At 59.5% G+C, this 20,994-nt stretch overlaps 3 protein-coding genes across 3 annotated transcripts; 1 reads left to right on the top strand and 2 right to left on the bottom strand.

The window, feature by feature from the left end:
* Positions 1-2: 2 nt before the first annotated feature.
* LMXM_33_0680 (conserved hypothetical protein) lies at positions 3-3,377 on the top strand (the record flags this gene model as incomplete). The annotated part of the gene is made up of 1 exon (XM_003878605.1): positions 3-3,377. One exon carries the CDS (start codon positions 3-5, stop codon positions 3,375-3,377), a length of 3,375 nt encoding a protein of 1,124 aa, XP_003878654.1.
* Positions 3,378-8,999: 5,622 nt separating this feature from the next.
* Positions 9,000-15,272, bottom strand: LMXM_33_0670 (ABC transporter-like protein; the record flags this gene model as incomplete). Its single annotated transcript, XM_003878604.1, has 1 exon — positions 9,000-15,272. The coding sequence occupies one exon, from the start codon at positions 15,270-15,272 to the stop codon at positions 9,000-9,002; it is 6,273 nt and encodes a 2,090-aa protein (XP_003878653.1).
* Positions 15,273-17,287: 2,015 nt separating this feature from the next.
* LMXM_33_0660 (hypothetical protein, unknown function) lies at positions 17,288-20,500 on the bottom strand (the record flags this gene model as incomplete). The annotated part of the gene is made up of 1 exon (XM_003878603.1): positions 17,288-20,500. One exon carries the CDS (start codon positions 20,498-20,500, stop codon positions 17,288-17,290), a length of 3,213 nt encoding a protein of 1,070 aa, XP_003878652.1.
* Between the last annotated feature and the right edge of the window lie 494 nt (positions 20,501-20,994).

Below are 20,994 nucleotides of genomic sequence, written 5' to 3'. Positions count from 1 at the left end.
GCATGAAGAACTATCATGACATGCTGGGCGTCGCACGAGAGAAGCTCGCATCCATCCGCCGTAGCAACGAGGATCGTGTTTCACACGTTCGAGGTCACTTTGACAAGGCCCGTGAAAAAGTAGAGCTCATTGACGAGGTCGATTTGCGCAAGGTCACGGCCCAGGCCGCCCCATCCCCGGTTGCTGTAGCAGTGCTGAAGGCGGTGTGGCCGGTGGCCAAGTGCGATCCCACGGCGGTTGAGTTCTATGAGTGGGCAGATGTGCAACTGGACTACCGCAAGACAGCCGCTCTCGATGAGATCGCCAAGACAGACGTTCTCAAGAAGCCCTACCCTTCTGCGGAAAGCCTGCAGCAGTCCCTGGAGCAGGACCCCAAGCTGAACTACAAGGCGGCGGCGCGCAACTCGCCGGTGGTGGCCAGCCTCCACGCGTGGGTCACCACGGCTCTTGCCTACCAGCAGGCGTACAACCTCCTGGCGCACGACAAGCGCATCCAGGAGCAGAACGACGCCATCGCAGCCGCCATTGCTGGCATGAAGGCCTGTCGCGCCAAGATCGCCAAGCTCAAGGACGAGCTGTCTTCAAAGGACGCGGCTGCACTCCCCGGTCAGGTCACCTCCTTCACCAGGACATCAGTCCTCGTGACCATTCCGTTGTCCGCCGTCATCTCTCCGGTCAACGTGGACAGCGATGTAAAGCGATGCGTGCTGACTAAGGATGAGGTCGAGCAAATTCCTGTCGATGCCAAGATCACGCGATACACCCAAAATCAAAAACTGGCTATCACTGCATCTCATCTTCTTCACCAGTACGCTGCTGCGACTAGTACCCGGATCTACGCCACTGAATTAGAAGACCGCCTGTTCTTCTTCCAGCATTACATGGCTTCCGCTCTACGTGACGCACAGGCAGGTGCAGTGCAGGCCAACCAGCGCCTCGCTCATAGTCTCCACGAGCTAGAGGCTTTTCGCCAGAAGCGCCACGACGCCAAGAAGGCGCGCGCCGCGGAGCCGGAACTTGCGGATGCCGACGGCGTGGAGCCAAGCAGCGGACCCACTAGTAGTCGTTCTCCCGCTGGCCGCGCAGCCCCACGCGGACAGAGCGCTGCACCACGCGGCACTGCATCGCAGCAGCACATGCTCCTCGACCCCGCCTACCAGCCCATCGACCCGACTACCATCGCCAACGAGCCGGTCTACGCCGTCACCATCGAAGAGTTCAAGGCCAAAGACGCCGCAGGAGAGCGAGCTATGGACGAGGCGGAGCGCATGGCGGACGAAGTGCAGCGGCTCGCCGTGGAACTGGAGGGCGCCAAGGCGGAGGCCGACAAGCTGGCGGAGGAGCTCGCCGCCAAGGACGAGGAGCTCGCCGCGCACCGCCAGAAGCGCCACGATGCCCAGCAGGCGCGCGCAAGCGACCCTGCCTTGGCTGCTGCCGACGCCGTCGCACCGCGCAGCGGAAAGGGGGCAGCATTGCCGCACGTCGGCGCAGTGCAGCGCCAGGCCGTCGACCCTGCCACCGTGCCCGTGGCCCCCGCCGTTATTGCGGAGGAGCCACTCTACGTGGCCACCGCGGAGGAGCTGCAGCATGTGCGCGACTTCGCAGATCAGCTCGCTGAGGAACTCGAGGCGTTTCGCCAGAAGCGCCACGACGCCAAGAAGGCGCGCGCCGCGGAGCCGGAACTTGCGGATGCCGACGGCGTGGAGCCAAGCAGCGGACCCACTAGTAGTCGTTCTCCCGCTGGCCGCGCAGCCCCACGCGGACAGAGCGCTGCACCACGCGGCACTGCATCGCAGCAGCACATGCTCCTCGACCCCGCCTACCAGCCCATCGACCCGACTACCATCGCCAACGAGCCGGTCTACGCCGTCACCATCGAAGAGTTCAAGGCCAAAGACGCCGCAGGGGAGCGAGCTATGGACGAGGCGGAGCGCATGGCGGACGAAGTGCAGCGGCTCGCCGTGGAACTGGAGGGCGCCAAGGCGGAGGCCGACAAGCTGGCGGAGGAGCTCGCCGCCAAGGACGAGGAGCTCGCCGCGCACCGCCAGAAGCGCCACGATGCCCAGCAGGCGCGCGCAAGCGACCCTGCCTTGGCTGCTGCCGACGCCGTCGCACCGCGCAGCGGAAAGGGGGCAGCATTGCCGCACGTCGGCGCAGTGCAGCGCCAGGCCGTCGACCCTGCCACCGTGCCCGTGGCCCCCGCCGTTATTGCGGAGGAGCCACTCTACGTGGCCACCGCGGAGGAGCTGCAGCATGTGCGCGACTTCGCAGATCAGCTCGCTGAGGAACTCGAGGCGTTTCGCCAGAAGCGCCACGACGCCAAGAAGGCGCGCGCCGCGGAGCCGGAACTTGCGGATGCCGACGGCGTGGAGCCAAGCAGCGGACCCACTAGTAGTCGTTCTCCCGCTGGCCGCGCAGCCCCACGCGGACAGAGCGCTGCACCACGCGGCACTGCATCGCAGCAGCACATGCTCCTCGACCCCGCCTACCAGCCCATCGACCCGACTACCATCGCCAACGAGCCGGTCTACGCCGTCACCATCGAAGAGTTCAAGGCCAAAGACGCCGCAGGGGAGCGAGCTATGGGCGAGGCGGAGCGCATGGCGGACGAAGTGCAGCGGCTCGCCGTGGAACTGGAGGGCGCCAAGGCGGAGGCCGACAAGCTGGCGGAGGAGCTGCAGCATGTGCGCGGCGTGGCAGATGAGGCTGCCCATCATGCACCAGCGCGAGAAGCGGAAGTTGCTGATGCCTTGGAGAATCTTAGAAGTGAGTTGGATGAGGCGCGGGAGAAGAATGCTAAGTTAGAGGACGAGGTTTGTGGTTTGAAAGAGCAACTTTCGGACGCTCTGGATGCATACAAGAAGGTAGCAGTTACTCTGGAAGTAGCGGAAGATGAGCGTCACCAGCTGTGTGACGATCTGGAGGCAGCGTTAGACGAGCTTGAGCTGAAGAAGGATGAATATGATGAACTGCTAGGCAACTTGGAGGAGGTTCAGGGTTTGCTGGAAGCCGCTGATGTCGCTGGGCGAACGGCTGTGGAGGCATTGGAGCAGCGAAGCCGAGACATGGCGGACCTGCAGAGCGAGTTGGCGAATGCGCTGGACGCCAGCAAAGAAAATGAGAATCTTCGTGCTCTGCTGGATGCCAAGGAGAGAGAGATCAATAGACTGAAGGAGTTCAACAGTTTTTGGACTGACCCTGTGCCCACCGGAAAGCAGAAGGTGACACACAGGCTCACAAAGATCTTCGATGGCGACTGGACTCGTTTGATGCGTAATAGACCGGAGGCACTGAAGGCAGCGTTCGTGATTGATTCCAGCAACGCATGCCACGTGCCTGGAGACCAGATTGTCCAGGTAGATTTTGATCACGATTAGTAAGAACGGCGTCAATGGGTGTTTTTCTGCTCGATAGGACCCCGTCATCAAGTTTTCTCTGCTTGTTTCGGTTCGCATTTTCGCTGAGCAGGACGCGCTGGTTTTGGCCTCCATCATGTTGGTGCTGGTCCCTTGAGGTGGATGAGAGCGCCTCATCGGTTCTTTGGTTTGTGGAGTGAGTGTGTTGGCGTTCGCATACCGCAGAGCATGTACTCTGTCGCGTGCTTAGTATTTTTTTTTCATTGTATTATGATTCCTCAGTCATCTGTTCATAGTGGACGCGCTCGTTGTCCCCATTTTCTTCTCTTGCCCTATCCCCCTTTGATTCCATAGTGGTCCACTCTCGAAGTAAGCGCTGGTTCGTGTTGCGGGACAGTTGTGAGCTTTTCTCACACTATCGTCTTACCTTGAGACGTGGAGTTACTTCGGTGTAGTTTGCGGCCGCTTTTACTTGTGTGTGTGTGTGTGTATTTTTGTAGACTACAATCGTAGTTCCTTCATCTTGTTTGCACGTGTGTCTTGAGGTATATGCCTGAGGACGACGCCTGGCGCGCCGTTTGCCCAGGTCATCGTCTGTCTGTGTACGTGTTCGGTAGTGTTTCTTTCTCTCGGACCACTGAGGTGTAGGACCCTCGCTTACGCGCCTCAATGGAAGAAAAAATTCCTACGTTCACTCTGTTGTCCTGCCCTTGTGCTTCGCCGTTCACTGCACACCGATGTAGCTGTGTGCCGTCTGAGTCAGAACTGCACTACGTACAGAGTGCTCTACTGTTGCATTCAACGTCGCTGCGCCCCGTAATTGCGACGCTGGCACCACGGTGCTGCCTTCTACTTTGACCCCCTCAACCCTCTCTTTCCCACGCCCGTAACCCCTTATCATCGCACACCCAAAGTCGAAATTCGGTTGGCAGTGATTTTGCGTGTGCGCGTGTCGTCACACTCAGCTTCCTTCCGCTGAAACCAAACAGCTAAGAATCATGGCGGTATTTTCATGTCTGAAATGCGGCTATGCCTACGAGTTCCTCGTCTCGAACAGCTTCACCCGTAGGCTCCTTACACGAACAGATCACTGTCCCAAGTGCGATCGCCTTTCCACGTTCCGGTTCATGAGCGTGAGCGGCATGGTTGGGCGGATGCCCTACAAACCAGTGGATACACCTGGACCGTCCTACGCTACTTTATACTGGCGCAAGCAGCGAAGCGGAAAGACCGCGTCAAAGCCGTTAAATGAGGTGTGTAACAAGAATGAATTTTGATAATGTTGGCCCGCCGAATGAAAAACAGAAACCTTCAAAATTAACCAATCCAACTGTTCCCAACAGTCCCCCGTGCGGCTTTTCTGCCTTTGCGTGATGCGCCTCGCCCTCCCCCGAGGCGAAACCGGTTACCCACCCCGCCCCCGGCCCCTCCCTTCGCCCCCCGAGCCCCGCCCCGCCCCGCTGCCTTTCGTTGGGGTGGGCGCGGTCGGCGTCGCGGGTGCCGGTTTCCCGCCTCCCTTTGGTGGGGAGGCCCCGAGGCCCGGGCGGGGGCGGGGGGCCTCGGGGCAGGGGCAGGGGCGGGGGGGGTCCGGGGGGGCGGCGCAGGGCCCCCACAGAAGCCCCCAGCGAGGGAAAAACAGGAAACGCACGAGCCGCGCGGAAAACCCACCGACCAAACGAACACCACACAGACACACACCCCAGCAGGCCATTCAAAGAAAACACCATCCACAACCACACCGGCATCACCAGAGATAAACCGCCATGAGGCCCCTAAGTTGCCGGCGCCTGGCCTTTTAAAACCCCAGCGGCGCGGCGCCGGCAGACACGGGGGCCCCACGCCCCCCACCCCCCGGGCCACAAAACCGAAGAGAACAAAGCGGGAACACAGAACCAACACCACCAACAACGCGCTTTGCGCGACGGGGCTAGCGGGACCCCTTTCAAATAAAAAAAGAAAGAGCTTTCCTACAAGGACAAAAAAACACAAACAGAGACCCTTTTCGACAGCCAGCCATCACCGGCCCCCGGCACACACGACCCACGCAGGCGTTCGCCAACCGCAAAGGGTCAACAGGCACAAAGCCAGAAACCCCAAAACCACGCAACCCCACTTGGCCTTTACTTTAGCTGATCCCGAGGGGCCCCGCGCACCACAGGCGCATCCCAGGCCCCCCCCCCCCGGGGCACGCCACGCCAGAAAGAGAAGCCAGCAAAACGACCCTGGAACGCACCCCGGGCGTGATAAAGGCAACCAAAAGCACCCCCCCTCCCAGAACAAATGCGCTTATAGGATGTGTCCCATACATCCTTCCAGCCAATATTGTCGGAAAAAAACGAGCGTTCTGCGGCTTGGGCGCGCTGCACGGCAGTCACCGAAACCAAAAAAAAAAAAAAACTTAAGATGGAAATAAAAAAAAAACAGAAACCGCCCACAAAAACACCATGCCTTTGCAAGCGCTGGGGCAACACAATGTTTCCTGTGCTTATCCTCCCCGCCTCCCCCAACGCTCGGTTTCCCAAAGGAGCCCCACGACCGCTTCCTATTGGAGAAGAATGCGCTGGCGGATTCGTTAGCAACCCACCCCTCATATAGAGCAGACCAAAAAAGACACCGGGAAAAAGCACCCGGACAAACAGAATTTTACCATCCCAGAACATAAAAAAAAAACAGAAAAGGTTCCGACGATATCCTCTATTAAAGCAAAATACGCCATCCACCTTGTCACCACACGCCTTCCAAAAATTTTGCCCGAAAGCAAACGACACTATTCTTTTTCACGTGGCCTACGCCCTGCCGAATCGCGCACCCACCCTTTGCGTTAAAAAAAAAACCACCGCATGCAAATCCCAGACGCTGACTTCTGCTGAGCATGGGGTTTTTCAGCACAGAAACCTTTTGACAAGACAAGGGCTTCTCTTGCCGAAGGCCAATCGTGCGCAAACCTTCTGAAAACGAAAAAGGAGATGAAGCCGGAATAAATGATTTCTGGACCCAAATACTTGCAGGAAAAAAGGGCCTTTTTTACGTGTACCCCAGCTCCGCGCAGACCCAAACCGAAGGTATGCTTATTTTTCGTTTGCCAGATGCGTTTTCTTTAAAGGAGGACTGCGTTCCGAAAATTCTTCCCCCCACCCCCCACCTCTTCCCATTTTTGTTTCCCACCGGCAATATTCAGAGAGCCTTCGCCGGAAAGCGGGCCGTTTTTGTCCGAACAAACGCGGCGCCAAAAAGGAAAAACAAAAACAAAAGGTCTTTTTCGGAAGTTGTTTTCGCGCTTTTCTTAGCCGCGAGGCGTCGTTTTGTGAAAATTTCGGCCAAAACCGATAGCCCTCCGCCGAATAATTTTTTTGATGATTTTTTTTCTTTGGTGGCGTGCTTTAAGGGGTGGGGAAAGCGCTGGTTTGCCTTTTGCGTGTGGTCGGGGTTGTGGCGCGGGCCGCGCCCGCCGCCTGTTAAATAAAAGATCAAAAATGTTTTATTTTGTCCGTGACAAGCCCGCAAATATGGGGCCTCCAGGTGCCACGCCTTTGCCAAACGTGACCCTGCTAATATAGCCGACGCCGGCGTGCGCACAGGCTCATCCGTTTGGCCCCCGCATTGCTCACCCGGGGCGCCCTTAAAGGCCCAACGGGTGTTCTGGGGTTGGCGGGCCGGGGGGTTTGGAAACAGAAACCGTTGCGCGCTCCCGCCAATGCGCCGCGTTAAGGTGTTTTTTTCGAGTTTGGGGGCGACGGCTCCGTCAAAAGAACGCTTGCTGGTTGCGCTCGGGGCGTGGGCTGGAAAATGCTGTGGTGGCGGAGAAGTTTTTCGGACAAGACCCTTATCCCCAAGAGCTTGGCGCGCGTTTTTTTTTTCGTCGGATAATGGGGCTCAAAAGGGCGTGGGTTGGGGTTAATTCCTTTTTTGGCGCCAGTCTGGGGGTGGTATTTCCGGCCGAAAGCTGACCGCATGCTATTCGCAAGGTTCTGGTTTCCACATACGGCAATTGTCCGGGTTGGGGGGTAAATGCTGTTTTTGTTTGTGGCGTTTGTGGGGCGGGTGGTTTTTTTCGGCGGGGCGTTGGTGGGTCCGAAGCCGCTTTTTCTCGCCTTCGCCGTTCAGCGCGCAGCGTGGGTGTTTTTTGGGAAATCTTGGGGCCCCCCGCCGGTGTTTGGAGGGCCTCGTGTGTGCCGGGTGGTAAAGGCATTCGGAGGAAAAAGGTGATTGTTTATAAATAAAGGACCCCTGCGGACCCGCGGGGTCGCAGGGTGGGGTTTCCTGACCGCGGGCCTAAAAGCGCGCCGCAAATGCTTGCTGGGGCGTCTGGCCCTGTGCGGCTTTGGGTTTTTCGCTGTTTGCCCGCACTCCGGGGAAAGGCGGGGTTTCCTTAGGTTGGCTTTTCCCTGGCGCAGGCTGTGGGCTGCGCGCCTTTCTGGGGCAACCGCGCGTCGGAAAATTTCGTGTTTTGCTTATGGGGGCTTTGTTTTTTTCCAAATAGTCGCCGTCGTGGTGGTTTCCGCCCTCGGTTGTTTTTTGGGGTGTTTGCGATGGGGGTGGTGGTCCTTGGGGTTTGTCTGTTTGTTGGCTGTGGCGTTTCTGGGTTTTGCGTGCCTTTTCGTGGGTGCGCCCCGCGCTTGCCGTTCTCGTGGTGGGGGTTGTGGGGGCCTGCGGGCGCGCCCAGGGGCCTGGCCGGCCCGCCCCCCACCCGCGGCCCCTAGGCCACGCGGGAAAGACCCCCCCGCCGGCTGCCCCCCGGGAAGGCGGGGCGCGGCGGGGGGGGGCCGCGGGGGTGCCGGGGGAAAGAGGGGCGCACGCTGCCACCCAGCCACACCGGCGGGGGAAGGGGCACCCGGGAACGCGCGGCCGCAAGAGAGCCAAAACGGGCGGAGGAAAAGGGAGAGGGGAAGAAAAGGCTCTTCAGCGCAAGGGTGCCAGAAAGTATTCGGGGGAGGTGTGTTGCGCAAAGGGGTGGGTTTCTCCGTCAAACCCGCTTTGGCGCGGGAGGGTGGGGGCCCCTGGGAATGTTGTACCTAGCTCCCGGAGGGTGGGGTTTGCGTCGTTTCGCCGTGGGGGGGGGTAAACGTGGTCAGGTTGCTTTGGTGTGATGGGTTGTGTTGGGGCTTCGGCCTTGGGGTTGCTTGTGGGTCTTTTGTTCTGGTGGTGGATGTGCGCGTGGCCACCCGTGCCTCGAGGGTGGTGCCCCTGTCGCGGCGCGTGGTGGGGGCGGGCCGCCAAGGGGCTCGTCGCCTCCCCAGTGGGGGGGGGGGGCTCGACGCCTGGTTGGCTTCTGCCGCCATGGCGGGTTTTGTTGTCGAATGGGGGGGCGGACAGCTTGGGTAGAGGGGTTGCCGGGGGCGCGCGCGCAGTCCGACAAGGTCATTTGGAGTGCCGGCTTCTCGTCTCGAGGTGAGGCCGGCCGGGCAATTTCAGGCAAGTAAATGTGCCAACGGCGTTCGCAGGCGGCAAAGGAGAAAAATAACAGCTGAAATGGCGTTAGTCGGTGTGGTTTGGTGGGAAGACACTGTGCAGGTGCGCGACAGCCAGTTCTGCCGACCTCAAGTTGTGGTTTCAAGCCCAGCAAGAGCAAATCACACCGTCCTTGTTTCCGTTCGAGGAAAAGATATCCACAAGCGGCCCACCACCCAGGACCCAGTGCGCGACTCAGAGGTATGACTCCAAGTCCTCCAAACAGTTGACCTCCTCTTTTGACAAGTGCGCGACACACCTGCCCTTCTCTATGACGACGACGCTATCGCACAGGGACATGATAGTCTCCAGGCGATGGGCAATGAGAAGGACGCCGCTTTTCACGGCACTTCTGTCGCCGTCGCCCTCACCACCGCGGCATAGCATCTCTTCTTTGATGACTCGCTGGATCAGGTCATCCGTGCGTCGGTCCACCCGTGAGCTAACTTCGTCCAGTAAAACCACGTGTGGTCGGTGCAGGATGGCGCGGGCGAGGCACAACAGTTGGCGTTGTCCGGCGGAAAGGTTTGATCCACCAGCGGTGACGACGTGGTCCAGCGCGCGGGTGGCGACGTCGGCGGTAGAGGTTGGGGATGCGGTAGAGTCAGAGGCGGACTCCTCTGCGTCGCGGGTTGCTGATGACGCAACCTCACCATCGCCGCCAGTTACGGCCGGCTGTCCCGGGAGTGGCATGGTGGACGACGGCTCGAGAAGTTCATCTAGGGCCACCTTCCGCAGAACCGCGCTCAGGCGCGCGTCTAGGGCCTCCGCGTCAACTGTGACCCGGGGCTCATCAGATGCCCCCAGAGACGCAGCACTGTCGTCATCGAGGCCGAGGAGGAGGTTGGTGCGACATGTGCCTTGCAGGAGAAGCGGTTCCTGGGAGACCAGCTGGAAGTAGTTCTTGCGAAGCTCATGCTGCGGGAGGTGGATCGCGTTGAGTTGTCGTGCCTTTGGCTGTGGTGAGGAAGAAAACAGCGCGCCAGGAATACGGATTTCACCCTCCACGACGTCCATGAGCCCAAGCAAGGCATTGAAGAGGGACGACTTGCCGTTGCCTGTACGGCCAATCAGGCCCACACACTCGCCCGGGCGCAGCGTGAAACAGATGTCCGACAGCACCCACGGAAGTTGTGGTTGGTATTTCGCACACAGGTGGCGTACATCGAGCAGCAGGCACGTGCCCGCTTCCGTGGCGGCGCAGCGCTCCGACGCCGAGGACTCATCATCGCTGCAACCCTCTGCGGCTGCAGGTGTCTCTTCCGCTGGTATCTCTTCCTCGAGGCGCAGAAGCTGCTCAGCGCTGACGAACTGGTTCTGAAACATGCCGAAGCGCCGGCACAGCATCGACAGGGAGCGCGACGCGGTCATGCTGGAAATGATGCCCAGTCCGGCAAACGCCGCGCTGCCTGCGGACGTCGTTGCCGACAGACACACCGTCAGAACCGAAAGGAGTGCGAGCGCTGAAGTTAAGGCAAGGGCAACAAACTCCAGCCGCAGGGCAACCCAGCGATCCGCCGTAAGTCCGGCGTTGGCGGCGATGTGAACAGCGTCGAGCGCCTCGTCCATCTCCTGCACAAGCTGATCCTGTAGCACCGCACCGAAGGCTCGAATCGTGATCGCCCCGTTCACGGCATCCTTCATGACGGCAACTGATCGACTCTGCAGCACACCTTCCAGGGCGCGAACTTGCTTGGTGAAGGATAGAAAGCGAACTGTCAGATGGTAGAAGAGAAGCGCGGATATCGGAAACACAGCGATGAAAGGGCCGAAGTGGATAGCGTTGAAGCACACCATCCCGAAGAGCTGGAGAATTGTCAGAAATATGAGCTGAACCGATTCACCAAGGGCGCGATCTACCACTTCCTGATCGCGACTGAGAATCTGCAACAGTCGACTGGACGGAATGCGGTCGAAGTAGGAGACCGGCGCCTTGAACAACTTGCGCACTGCATGCAGCTGCAGCGCGTCGGCCATGCGCTGATACGAGCGGAAAAAGTAGTCGGTGCGGATCATCGACAGCAGCGCGGCGCTGAAGCCGATGAAGGCGTACGTTCCAAGGAACTGCGCGACAACGGTGTCCAGCACAAAAGGGTTGCGCCACACAACAGGAACACCAAAGATGGTGAAGACGGGGACCACCGGTGGGGGTGGTGGGGCCGGCGTAGCCTTGTCGCCTCGCAGGACGACAAGAGACAGCATGTCGAGCATGAACTTGCGCGCTCGCTGGGACTTGGTACTGCGCAAAATGGTCTCGTAGGCTGCATTACGCTTATCGTAGAGAGAAATGTACACACCCAGCCAGTTATCCATCAGCGTCCGGAAAAGCTGCATGGTCACACTGAGGGCAAAGAACCACAAGAGCCGCCCGCCGCCGATGTACTCGATGAAGAGCCGGTGCAGATCCGCGGCGCGTGGGAGAAGGGAATCGATGCCGGCCGCAGGCGGCCGCACGGATGGCGCAGATGACTGCTTGGGTGATGGTTCTGCCACCGGCTTCGACTTTGTGGACAGAGGAAGGAGGAACTCGTTCTGGCGCGTCGACAAATCTGCCGCCGCAGTGCCAGCGGCCTGGTAGTGAATGGACCGTCGGTGCTCTTTTGTCGCCGCCGCCGCCGTCGCGTTGCGCCACGCGCTCTTCTGCCGGTGCACTTGGTCCTCCGTCGGCGCCTGGTGGGTCATGTCCTCGTGCAGTGTGCCATCCGGCCACAGATGGAGCACGCGATCTGGCATCAGCAGGTTCACCGCAGCGTGTGTGGCGAGCACAACAGTTTTTGTGCGGCGCTGCTCGGCGGAGGAGGATCCTGCGTCAGCACACAGGAGTCCATGGAACAGGTTCGCAATGATGTGCTTCTGCACCTCCACATCGAGTGCGGAGAGGACATCGTCAAGGATGAATACGTCCGTCTCGCTGTAGCGGTACACAGCACGCGCTAGCGCCACTCTCGCGCGCTGCCCCCCCGACAACTTCGAGCCACCCTCACCCACCATGGTGCGATCACCCTTTGCCAACGCCTTGATGTCATTCTTGAGGGCGCAGGCTTCGAGCACGCGATTGTACCACTCTCTCTCCGTCGGGCTCTCGGGGACGTCGTCGGAGACGAGGCGAATATTCTCTCGCATAGTCCCCTGGCGCAACCATGGTACCTCGGCACAGTACACCACACGACCGCCCACCTGAAATCCCTGACTATCAGATGAAACCCTCGTCTCCGACGACGCTGCTGTTGTGCTTCTCGTGCTCGTGGCATCACTGTCATTCGGCATGACGTACAGCTCTCCTAGCATGGAAAGTAGCAGGGCGCTTTTCCCACACCCTGTGGGACCATGCACCACGACAAACTCACCCGGAAAGATGTTGAGGGTGATGCCGTGTAGAACGACCGCGCGAGAGGCGCTCTCCCGCGGACTACTATACACGCTGAACATAGAACTTGAAGCGGCATCCTCTTCCCCTCGCCTGTCACCTTCCTTGGACGCAGCGTTCGGTGAGCGGGCATAGGCGCGCAACCCTTTCGGGGAGCTGCAGGAGAGGGCGTTGTCGAATGCGATTTGATCTGCCACGGCTGCCTGCGTGCTCCATGCGAATGTGCCACGGTCACATCGCACTTCGCCGGCCCTCACAGCTACGGCAACCGATGACTGAACTTCTCTCGCCGCACCCTCGCCGTTTTGCTGACGTAGGCGATGCTCCACGTAGGCGGTGCTGGCGTTCTCGCCGGCTTCGAGCTCGGAGAGAAAGCGCTCGATGCGTTGCATCGAGGTGTAGCCGCGAGAGACTTGCGAGTAGAGGTGCGGCAGCGTCCACACAGGGAACCGCATCACCTGCAGCGCCGCCATCGTCGGCACCAGAACCGCCGCGTCCATGACGCCACCGGTGAGAAGGTACGACCCGCAGCACACGAGCGCGACCAGCAACGTTGTCACTTCCGTTTGCGCCGCAGCGACGCTCTCTGCTTGTCCAACGAGCTTCGTTCCATCACTCTCTCTCACGCGGGCTTCCTCCACTCGCCCAACGAGGCACTCCTCCAGTGCCATGGACTTCACTGTGCGCATTGACGAGAGGGCAGCGGTGAGATCGCTGAGACGAGACTCGTTGTTTTTTGCTTGCTGCTGCGCTGTGCGCACGCGGGCGGCACTGCTGCGGTTCAGGGGAATCAGCGCGATGAGAGCGGCAAACGTAGCGAGCGTAGAGAAGAGACCGACGTATGTGTACATACTCATCAAGGATGATATGATCACGAAGGGGTGACCCCACACGTTGTGCAAGAAGATGAGGCAGTCGGCGCAGTTGGTGACGTCGACGGTCAGAAGTGACATGATTACGCCTTCGCGTGACAGCGTAGGGGTGGTGGTCACTTCCTCAGCTGTTGGTATTACCGTTGACAAGGACAGCCCATCTTTTACTTTCCCGTCGTTCTTCTCACTCGGGCGAGTGGGGGAATGCGGGATTTCGGATGCCGAGGGTGACATGGGGGCCCTCTTGCCGCCACCGCCCCTGCCTCCACCGGCGTACGCCAATGGCGTTGCCAGAGCCTGCCGCAGCAGCAACGTCTTCAATGCGGAGGCGGACTTGAGGCAGGCGGCGTACAGGTGGGTCAGGTACAGCTGGAAAAAGAGAGCTTGAAGCGACACGACCAGAATGAGACTCAGGCAAATCAGGAGGCCGCGGCCGAGGTAGCTCTGACGTACGCTGACGTTCGATGCGCTCACCTCCTTCAGAAAGGCCACCAGCGACTTTACGACTCGCGGGGCCAGCAGCGACAGCAAGTCTTGGGTCAGCTTCAGCGGGACACAGACAAGCACAAACTGACGGCCGCTGGGGTGGCGCAGAAACACGCGAAAGAGCGACGAGCCACTACGGACAGGACCCCATGCGTCCTGTCGGGTGTCCGCTCCGCGCGCGGAGGGAGGGAGGAAGAAGACTGCGAAGGCACGCAGCAGGACGCGGCGGATAGGTCCTGTGATGGCCATAAAACTGCGCTCCAACCACCTAGCCTCTCCGTGAGCAGCAAGCTCGTGTCGGCGCTGCCACAGCGCCCACGCTGGCTCGTCGATCGTGTCTCGCGTGCGCAGAGAGCGTGGAAGTCTCGGTAGTCGGTCCACTACACGCAGCAGTGCGCGCCAATGACCACGTCCGTCATCGGTGATGGAGGACAAGGGCGGGGGCGAGAAGGTGTTGAGGGGGGAGAGCAGAGTGAAGTTCATGAGAGGGCTGACCCAGCTGTCTGTCACCAACGAGGCAAACGAGACCGTGTTCGGGTTGGGAAAGGCGTCGCCGGGGCGATGGGTTGCTTCCGTTGGGGGGCCAACGCGCCTGCGGTCACCCACACTACTCCTTACCGTGCCCGGCACCTGCCCTCGCATGTCTTCCTCCTCCTCCCCCTCCGTGTCCGATGCTGTCGCGCCAGGAGAGCTGCCTGAGAGCAACGGTGTGGCAGTGAAAATCTTGGGGCACAGGTGGACCGCGTTGGTGACCTTGCGGGACCGCTTCCAGAGAGCGCCGCATACGGGACATCGCTCCCACCCGTTCGGTATGAAAAGGGGCCGCACCCCGACAAGGCCGTGAAAGAGGCGCTGCGCATCCAGCGCTACTACAACTCCCAGTACCACCTTCACGAATATGATCACAAACGCGCCAGCGGCGATGGCGTCGGCTGTTGACTCGAACAGCTGCGGAGGGAGAAGGAGCGAGGCCTCAATTTGGAAGCTGGCGATGGCTTGGTGACGCACCTGGAGTTGGCGCAGAGAAGCATACGTCGGCTCCGTCACCCCAGGCACACCACGCGTCTTGTCCGCAGTGCTCTTCGCGAATTCTGCCGAGCTCAACACAGGGTAGCTCATGAACCAGGCCAGCTCAACAGCAGCCAGAGTGAAACGAAGCATGCTGTCATACCCGTTGCCATACCGCATAGTGATGTGCAGTGGCACTGGCTTCCGCGAGCCACCCCGCTCCAGCTGCCGTCGACTCCGACATAGCGCTGTGAGGCTGCTGAGGAAACCGGTGAAGAGCCGCAATGCAGCGAGTACACTGTTGAGACAGATGAATGCAAGGCCGAAGAAGAGCACCATGCTAGACGGAGACTTCCACAAAAAGGCAAGAATTTCTCGTGACGCCGCAAGCGCGCCGGTCGCTCCCGCGCCGCTCTTCGTCTTCAAAACATCCACTAGTCCATGCAGCAGTGTCTGGTTTACCGACCGACAAATCCTGTTACATACACGAATGAATGCCTCCTTGGCCAGGTCCGTTTTGGTAACGTTGGTATTCGTGAAAGTGATCGTCGCGTTGAAGAATTGGTCCACCAGTTGCCCCCACAGAATGTGAAGAAAGCACAAGTGAATCAGAAGGAAGGCGTATCCCGGGATACGCCGCAGTACCCCATGCACGAGAAAGGTGGAGCGACTCCGCGATGCTCTGACGTCAACGCCCGTCAAGGTGCTGCTTGACATGACACGTGCTTTTCCCATTCTGCCACTCCTCCGCTTCTTTACGTTTTTGTGGTGAAGCACACACACATACACACACAGAACGAGAGAAAATGGGTACAAACGAGCTTACAAGAAAAAGCTGACAGAGAACGGCCCACACCAAATTGGACTCCCTCGCATAAGTGCTTCTCTTTGATTTATTCAGCTTGAGATTACCCTCAGCACCTGCCAGTTGTACGACAAGAAACAAAAGTGTGTGTGCTTGTTTGTGTCTGTGTCTGTGTGTGTGTGGAAGGGAGGCGCTTTCGTGTATGGGAAGCGCCTGGGGAGGAGTAATGCGTTTGGGGGGGGGGCAGGAAGAACCGTTATACACTATCCAGCACGCACAGTGCACCACCACCCGCACAACAACAAACACAGGCCCACAAAGGAGAGGGAGGGAGAGGGGGGGGGGAGTACGGCAACAAGATGAATGGGGGAAAAAACAACAACAGCAACAAGAAAGGACCAAAACGGACAGAGACGGCTGTTGCTGAAGCATACGCCTCAAAAGACAAGGGACACCTGCACGAGCGCCAAGACAGCGCCGGGGCAACAGATCTAATGAGATGCCCCCCTTTTTCTTGTGCTTATCAGAGTCTGTCCGGGTTCGACAGGAGGCAAACTTCGCCGTGTCTTAGCGGAACGTATATATATATAGAGAGAGAGACTGAGGACACAAGAAAACCAAGAAAAAGAAGCCACGCTGCATGCAACACCTTTTCCTTTCGTTTTGTTCTTGACGGTCTCGCTTGCACACACACACACACACACACACACAGGCACAGAGAGAAATACACGCGTTGGCCTCGCTAACGGGTGGCACCACACCCACGCAACTCCACGCTGCCGCCAGAAGCAACCGGTAGGTCCTTGCCTACCTCCACCCTGGAGGAGAGAGAGTAAATAGACACCAGACAAAAGAAAACAACCAGGAAAAAGAGGGGTTACACCTGAGAGCAGCGGTAAGGGAAAGGGGGGGGGAGGTGATCGATAATCGTAGAGAAACCCAGTGTGCTTTGGCCCCCTTTGTGCGCCTAGGATTTAGTGTTGAGGCAGGTCTGTGGGGAGCTGTGGGGTACTTCACTACGCTCTCCGTGTGGATGGGGTATTTCGGCTCGTTGACACCGAGGAGGCGAATGTGAGGACCGAAAAAAAAAAGACACATAGATGCCGGTGTGCGCGGGTGTGTAGGTGTCGGGAGAGGGCTCGTGTGAGGACATCAGCGTAATGAAGTTTGGGGAATGGGGGAGGGAGAGTGGCGATGAGGAGGCGGGGGAGGGGGAGGGAGGGTTGAGCACACAAAACGTATGCTCGCGTATCACCCTTTAAAGAAGAGTGCAGCGGTGTGGAGCGAGAGAGAAACGGAGGAAGTACTCGATGGACAGGCGCAGAAATCCTTGCCATCATCGCCGTCTGCGTGGGCCAGTGCCCATGCAGGTGTCTTCAGGACACGACGTTGCTTAAGGCCGATTCTGTTTGTATATTTTGGGCCCGCAGAAAGTCCCCCACGCGGTTGATATAAGAAGAAAGCAGGTACGAGCACAAACAGCATCCGGTGGCCCACAAAACTGCCACCTTCCTCAGAGAAAGGGTGTGTGTGGGAGGTGAGGGAAGGGAGAGGACAAGCATGGGCACCTGCATGCAGGTGACGTGGTGCACACCAGCAAACACAAGGCACATCCGAAGCTCCGGACACCCAAACACACCACGATCCACGGCTGGACGCTTCAGTGCCGGAAAACTCGAAAGGGGTATTCCCCTTCCGTAAACGTGATACGAATGGCGTGGCGGAGGAATCGGGGAGGGGGAAGAGGACAGGCCGGAGTAGCAAGTAGCTCTGCAAGGTCAATAGCTGTGTTCGTGAACACACAAACCCGTACAAAAAATCCTCAGGAGCTGGAGGTGTGTGGAGACGAGGACACCTGGGCGACAACCCTTCTGTGAGCCAGGGATGAGTGAGGGAGAGCGGGGGCTCAGGTGCCCAACACCGCGCCCAACACCGCGCCCCTTCCCTACAGCTTCCACCATTTCCACCTGACTTCCGCATCTTCCTGCAAAAAGAGCGAAAACTGAACTTGAATGAGGAGGAGCAGGCTCTTCTCCGAGCTGCCTGTGCGTCCAGCACTAGACTTGCGCGCAGGAGCGTTTGGGTGCGCTGTGGCTGCCTTCGGTGCCGTTCCTTCGTTCAACGCCTCTGTGGTGTCGTCGTCGGAGGATGTGAAGCCGCGCAGCCCCGGCATTGTGAACAACCGGAACAGCTTGTTCACCACGACGACAGGCACGTTGCGCTTGTCGTCAAAGAAGAGGCGAATGCGCATCCCGCGCATCTCGGGTGATACCGATACCTCTCGCATCGAAGTGCTGGAGAGTAGCGAGCGAGGGGGGCGCAAAGAGGGCTCCATTGTGGCGGAGGCGGAACAGGTGGGAATCAGATAGGCGGAGCCCTCGACATCTTCGTGAAATAGCTTGCGGAATGCTATGGCGGTGTCCGCGGGCTGCGCGGTCGGCGCTAAAGGATCTTCCTCTGTTTGCTTCATCTCGAGGGAGGGAGAGGGGACTTGACGAGAGCCTGGGCGCGATCCCTGCCCAGAGGCTGGTGCACTGCCCCACTGCTCGCACTGCCGCTTCACAACCTGCTGCACCTGCTCGCATCGCCGCTGCTCGATCTCTTTCTTCTCTTCCCTCACCTGCTTGGCAACGACGCGGCCGCGCACAATGCCGAGAAAGGCAGCGAACTCGTGAGGACGGGGCTCGCCAACCAACAGAGGCAGCTGTTCGCGCCTGCGACGACGCCGCTCTCGGCGGAGACGCGCCACGTTCTCCTTGCGTCGCCGCGCTTCCTCTGACAGGCTGTGTGCCGGAAGGACGTCCGGTACTGCCGCTGGCTGCTTGCCCACTTCCCGCACCGGCTGCTCTTTCGCCTCTGTGGACTCCTCCGAGCCCCCTGGCGGAGGCGGTGGTGCTGTCGTTGCCGGTGAGATCTTTAGCGAAAGTGAAGAGGGGGCCGCGTCTGAGAAGCGGCTTGAGGAGGATGACACGTTCCACTCGTCTACAGCGTGGACGGTGTGCTGCCGGTGGCGATGGCCGCTTCCGTTCCTGTTCGTCACACTTGTCGGGGAGGGAAAACTATGGTAGATGCGCAGCACACGTGAGCTGTGCAGAGATGAGTGCGTTGAGGTGGTGATCTCTTTCACAGCCGGCTCCGCCTCTGCTGTTTTTTTGATGGGGATAGAGGCCGACGCACCACTGACACAAGTCGTCACCTTCTCTTCGTGCGTTGTGTCCAACGGAGTCACCAGCGCTGTTTTCCCCGCCTCCGCCTCCTCATCCAGGTCGTCCACCTCCGCTTGATCCCTCTCCAGTGCTTCCAGTGCCAGCCCCAGCCGCTCTGTCCCCACCTGCTCGCACAACAGCTGGTACGGGAACCCCATAAAGGACTGTTGGGAGGCCAGCACCACCTCCCGCACTGCACAGAAGATCTTCTCACTTCGCGCCTTGGGATCGATGGGGAAGAGAAGAGAGGCGTGATAGAGCGCAGGGTTGTAGCCGGAGACGGAGAGGAGGGGATCCCCCACAAAGTCCGGCAGGCTCGCCCGCATCTTGACAACCGCACCCTTGAGGGCTGCCGTGCTTGCGGAGAAAAAATGCTCAAACAAGGTCGTCTCTCTCCTCGACGCCGGTGTAGTGGCAGCATCGTCGTTTTTTTCAGCTGCCAAGGCGGCGGCCAACTTCTTCTTCATATGCTGCTGGCTTCTGTCGTAGCCGTACTCGACGTAGCTCAAGATAGCCGCCAAGGCATCGTTGGCGTCGTGGTAGCGTGTGTCGTCGATCAAGAGGGTCTCGCGGGGGATGTCACGCTCGAACTGCTCCCAAACGTATAGCCACTCGTGGGCCAGCGCGTTCGGGTCCGCAAAGCGGCTCGATATTTCTTGCCGTTCCGCATGTGTAAGACCTCTGGAGCCGGCGAGCCACTGATGTTTGCGCAGCGCGCGATCGAGCTGCTGCTGCCGCTTCTTGTTCTCGTCGATCGTCTCTTCGAAATCTGGTGAGTAGCGGTAGCGAAACACAGCCGGCACACTTTCGAGATGGTGGATCACCTTCTGCAGGGGGGCGTGCGGCCGCATCGCCTCCAGTTTCGCCCCTTTACCTACCGCAGAAGAAGATGCAGGCGCGTCAACATGAAGATTTGTGGTGGGGCCTGGAGCCGGTCCGGAAGCTATCGTTGTCCTGCCGCTCGCAGGCGAGTCCCTTGAGGATGGAAGCGCCGGGTTCTCAAGGGCGACGCTTTGCGGCGTCGCGGCAGGCGCCGGGGAAGACCCGGGGCTCATCGCCTCTGAGTCACGACTGCGCATAAGAAACATGTAGGAGGCGGGAATGCGCGGGGAGCCGGATTCCGTTTCTTTTGCCACTGCCGCGGTGACAGCCTCCGCTGCGACGGTATCCGGCGGGAAAGCAGCTTTGGTCTGTAGAGACGTGTGAGCGGGACCTGGCACGACGGACGGCGAGGAAACACGTTGGTTTGCAGTGGTAGATGAGGCGCCAGCGCTTTCAGATCTGTTGTTTTGTGGTAGAGCAGAAGCGGGAGCCGCGACCTGCCCGTGGCCCTCTTCAACTACACCTGTCACTTTCATAGTCATGGATGCGGGTTTGGCGGGGGATGCTGAGGGGGCGGCAAGTGTCGTGTTCCACTTCTGCGTCATGGGAGGCGAGGGGGAGGGGACGGCGCTGGTGCGGACAGCGCCGCCCTGAGCACCGTAGGTGCGCAGCTGGTCACACTGGTCCTCTTCACGTCCTACGTAGGAGTGAAAGCCAGAGAGTGCGTCAGAGAAGAGGGCTTCCCGGGCAGCAGTGAGGGAGACGGTGTAGCGTGGAGACTCGTAGAACTCTTCCATTGTCGCCGGGAGTTCTCCCTTCATCTTTCGAGATGCAGGGTATCTGTTTGCTGAGGTTGTGACTAGCTCTGTAAGACTCTTCGCAGAGCCCCCGAGGCCCCCCAAGAACCGTCCTTGGTTCTTTTCCTTTGGCTGCTGCACAGCACGGATGCATTCAACGGCCTCCTCAGTGCTCTTGACGTTACCCAGAACGTACACAAAATCATCATCAGAGTCGTTGGACGACGTTGAGGGCGAGCGTGACCGGGAGGAGGGGGGTGCCGGGCTGCTGCTGCGTCGCAATGCGCGCTTGCCCTGCGACCCAAGTGACGGCTTGCGAAACGGAGGCGGCATTGGCGGGCCATGCGCTGGCCTGACGGCGAACAAACAACGAAAAACAAAAACGAAAACGTCTGCGCCTCTGGTGGGAAAAATGAGGACACGAGAGGGGGAGATGCACCAACGCACGAGAAGGGAAAGGAGAGAAGGGCGTTGAGGGGACGAAGGGGTGGGGGTGGGGAGTGTGTGCCGCTGAGTTGGTGGTCCGGTGGCGCAGATTCGGGGGAGGAGGGGGAGGAAGCAGTGAGAGCGAATCCTCACCGGTGGTTTCTCGGCGGAAATAAGGAAGGGGGAGAGGGGGTAGATGGGGTGCTGCACAGTGAAACAGTGGCGATGCCTCAAGCGACAGGAAGAGGCAAAGAGGAGAAAAAGGAAGAAGAGGGAGAGGTGCGAGAGAGTACGTTGGGGAAGGGGAAAGACGAGCGCTGGGAGGGGAAGAGGCTGCTGAAAGGGGCTTTTCACTTGTTCCCCGTCAGAATGCAGGTGCGGGAGAGTGAAGGGAAGCGATC

The sequence above is a fragment of the Leishmania mexicana genome, chromosome 33 (genome assembly GCF_000234665.1).
Source record: "Leishmania mexicana MHOM/GT/2001/U1103 complete genome, chromosome 33".
NCBI lineage: Eukaryota > Euglenozoa > Kinetoplastea > Trypanosomatida > Trypanosomatidae > Leishmania > Leishmania mexicana.
The sequence above is the reverse complement of the archived record's forward strand: the minus strand, read 5'-3'. Positions and strand labels throughout refer to the sequence as shown.